Source organism: Procambarus clarkii, chromosome 28 (genome assembly GCF_040958095.1).
Source record: "Procambarus clarkii isolate CNS0578487 chromosome 28, FALCON_Pclarkii_2.0, whole genome shotgun sequence".
In the NCBI taxonomy this organism is placed as follows: domain Eukaryota; kingdom Metazoa; phylum Arthropoda; class Malacostraca; order Decapoda; family Cambaridae; genus Procambarus; species Procambarus clarkii.
This window is the reverse complement of record NC_091177.1, coordinates 7,102,793-7,105,656: the sequence shown is the minus strand read 5'-3', so window position 1 is coordinate 7,105,656 and position 2,864 is coordinate 7,102,793. Positions and strand designations below refer to the sequence as shown.

The window sequence follows — 2,864 nt, the reverse complement described above, 5'->3', positions numbered from 1 at the left end:
CGGGGGAAAATCGTTTTGCAAGTGTTTTTTATTATTAATCAAAAAGGTAATGAAAATAAATATTATTATAGTTTATCATAATTGTAATTATTGTCATTTATATTGTTGTTGTTATTACTATTAACGAAATATTAAAATAAAAAACAATAATCGTCAGTAACCAAGAAAATCATTATAGGGTGTAAATAGCGAGAGGATGATTGAGGGACTGAGTGCACTCAACTCATGAAGACGAGTATGTAGAGATACAATTACATGAGGGCGAGATACATTTACATGAGGGCGAGGTTCAGTTACACGAAAGCTTTCGGGCGAGAATGACTTGATCCTCGGTGAGTGTACCAAGGGCATTTCATTCCCGAGGTCAGGACCAAGGAACGCCTGGCGGTCCACCACTATATAAACTCCCGTTACAATGACCACGGCATCACTTGGCTGCCACTACCATCACCATGAAGTTCGTAAGTGATCCCAACTTCCATTCACAGGTGTTCCTGGATTTTACCTGGATGAGGTTCTGGGAGTTCTGTGTTCTATCACTCCATGGTCACATTTTCTATTGTCCATTAAAAGTAAACGGAATTACATTAAATTTAGTAAAATGTTCGTAATGTGTCTCAATGGGAGCCGGTCGGCCGAGCGGACAGCACGCTGGACTTGTGATCCTGTGGTCCTGGGTTCGATTCCAGGCGCCGGCGAGAAACAATGAGCAGAGTTTCTTTCACCCAATGCTCCTGTTACCTAGCAGTAAATAGGTACCTGGGTGTTAGTCAGCTGTCACGGGCTACTTCCTGGGGGTGGAGGCCTGGTCGAGGACCGGGCCGCTGGGACACTAAAAGCCCCGAAATCATCTCAAGATAACCTCAAGAAGATGGGAAGATGGGAAGTTATCTTCGACTCGAAAAATATTATAAATAGAAAAATCTTGCATTTTGTGTTTGTTTATATTCATTAACTATGCGAATTATTATATCAGGTAATCTTTCATAGTGCTTAACATTGTTCTATAAATTATCAGATAATTGCCTTGCTTACCGTTCAATATTATTGCAAAATTATTTTAACTTTGTTATCAAACAAGCTAAATTTTGCTAATTAATAATCGTTATTGAGTGAGTTATATTAAATATATCAAGTAGGTATATTATACATCAAAAAGTATCTTGTACTGTTACAATTAAGAGAATTTGAAGTTAAATATTAACTTCAATGAGAATACCAACTGCGATGATTCAAATCAGTGATTAGGATACTCTCAACCGCGCACGTTACCCCTGAACTACAACATGGAATTTGTTATACACAACCAAGGATTTCACTGCATCCACAGTAAGTCTGGAGGCTTCTACTGACGCCTCCAGACTTCAGTACAAGTTTTACATGTCACCCCAATCATAGTGCCGGTAAAATAGTTCATCATTATACAGTTCATCAACTAGAGTGTACGGTTGATGAACTACTTTGCCTATACCAGAGTGCATGGGGGGCTATATATAAAACTTGGAGTGGCTTCAGTACAAGCCTCCAGACTTCCTGTGGATTCAGTAGAACCCCAGGTTGTATAACCTGTACCATATCGTGGTGCAGGGGTGAGGTATGACGCTGGGAGTACCCAGATCGCTGGTCCGAGTTACCTCATTGCTCCAATTAAATTTTTCATTGATAAATATATTACATTAGAGTGATTTCTTTGTGTAAATTAACTTCATTATTATATCAGGTAATCTTTGCTGCCGTGGCCGCCATGGCTGTCGCCGCCCCACAGTACAGCCTCCCAGACACCTATGGCGCCCCCGCCGCCTCCAGCAGGTCTGTCTCCGTTGACAGTGTTGAGGTGGTGGCCATCCTGAGAGACGATCGTGTCCAAGAGGACAATGGAAGATACAGTGTTGACGTGGAGACTGGCAACGGAATTGTCTTGTCCCAGTCCGGCTCTCCCGACGGCCCAGATGGCGCTGTAGTGACGGCCGGACAATACTCGTGAGTTACTTTTGTGGCACATGTTGTAATTAGTGAAGTGCTCTCAATATTTCATCTATACAGCAAGTAATAAGTGTTAAATTATTGATATTCTCTTCTCAGCTACACTGCTCCTGACGGCACTCCCGTCGTTGTGAAGTTCGTCGCCGACGAGAACGGCTACCAGCCCCAGTCTGACCTGCTGCCAGTGGCTCCTGAGTTCCCCCACCCAATCCCTCAGTTCGTGCTGGAACAGATCGCCTTCGCTGCTGAAGAGGACGCCGCCGCCGCCAGAGCCGAGGGTGCTAGTGTGAGGGCTTCTGCCTCCGCCCCCTCCACGAGCTACGGCGCCCCTCAGTAACAGCTGAGCACCACCAACGTCCCGCCTTTGAAGATACATATATTTATTGTATTCATGAGTAATGCGTATATGAAGTAATTAGATATAATTAAATAATTTTCATAACGAAAAAGCTAGTTTTATTCAGCTGTGTTCAAGTATCACATCTATAAAATATGTTTTAGACAGGCTGGTATAAAACTGATAGTTCTTTCACTTCAAATATACTATAGGATAAGAATACTCCAGACTTACAAGCCGTTACTAGTAGTAGGGTTGGCGCCACACAGACGATATTTTTTTTTCAGGGAAAATATCGTCTGTGTGGCGCCAGGGTTTTCAGGTAAATTTAGAATATCCCCTGTGCGCCCCAAGGGTTTCAGGTAAATTTAGAAATATCGTCTGTGTGGAGCCAGGGTTTTCAGGTAAATTTTGTCAGTCGCAGATTTTAGAAGTAAGGATTTCTTATGAGAAAAATAATTTCCGAGACTTAGAAGTTTGTTAAAGCCTTATGGGAGAAATTCAAATAACGTGTGTAGCACTTTAGGGCTTCCAGGAGAACTCT

At 42.4% G+C, this 2,864-nt stretch overlaps 1 protein-coding gene across 1 annotated transcript; it reads left to right on the top strand.

Annotated features, from left to right (window-relative positions):
• Window positions 1-432: 432 nt before the first annotated feature.
• LOC138369374 (cuticle protein AMP1A-like) lies at window positions 433-2,512 on the top strand. Its single transcript, XM_069332614.1, has 3 exons — window positions 433-461; window positions 1,721-1,980; window positions 2,083-2,512. Exons 1-3 carry the CDS (start codon window positions 453-455, stop codon window positions 2,318-2,320), a joined length of 507 nt encoding a protein of 168 aa, XP_069188715.1. The 5' UTR covers window positions 433-452; the 3' UTR covers window positions 2,321-2,512.
• The last annotated feature ends 352 nt before the right edge of the window (window positions 2,513-2,864 follow it).

Coding starts and splice junctions, on each gene's coding strand:
- LOC138369374 (XM_069332614.1), top strand. Junction 1,981..2,082: donor GTGACGGCCGGACAATACTC/GTGAGTTACTTT, acceptor TTCTCTTCTCAG/CTACACTGCTCCTGACGGCA.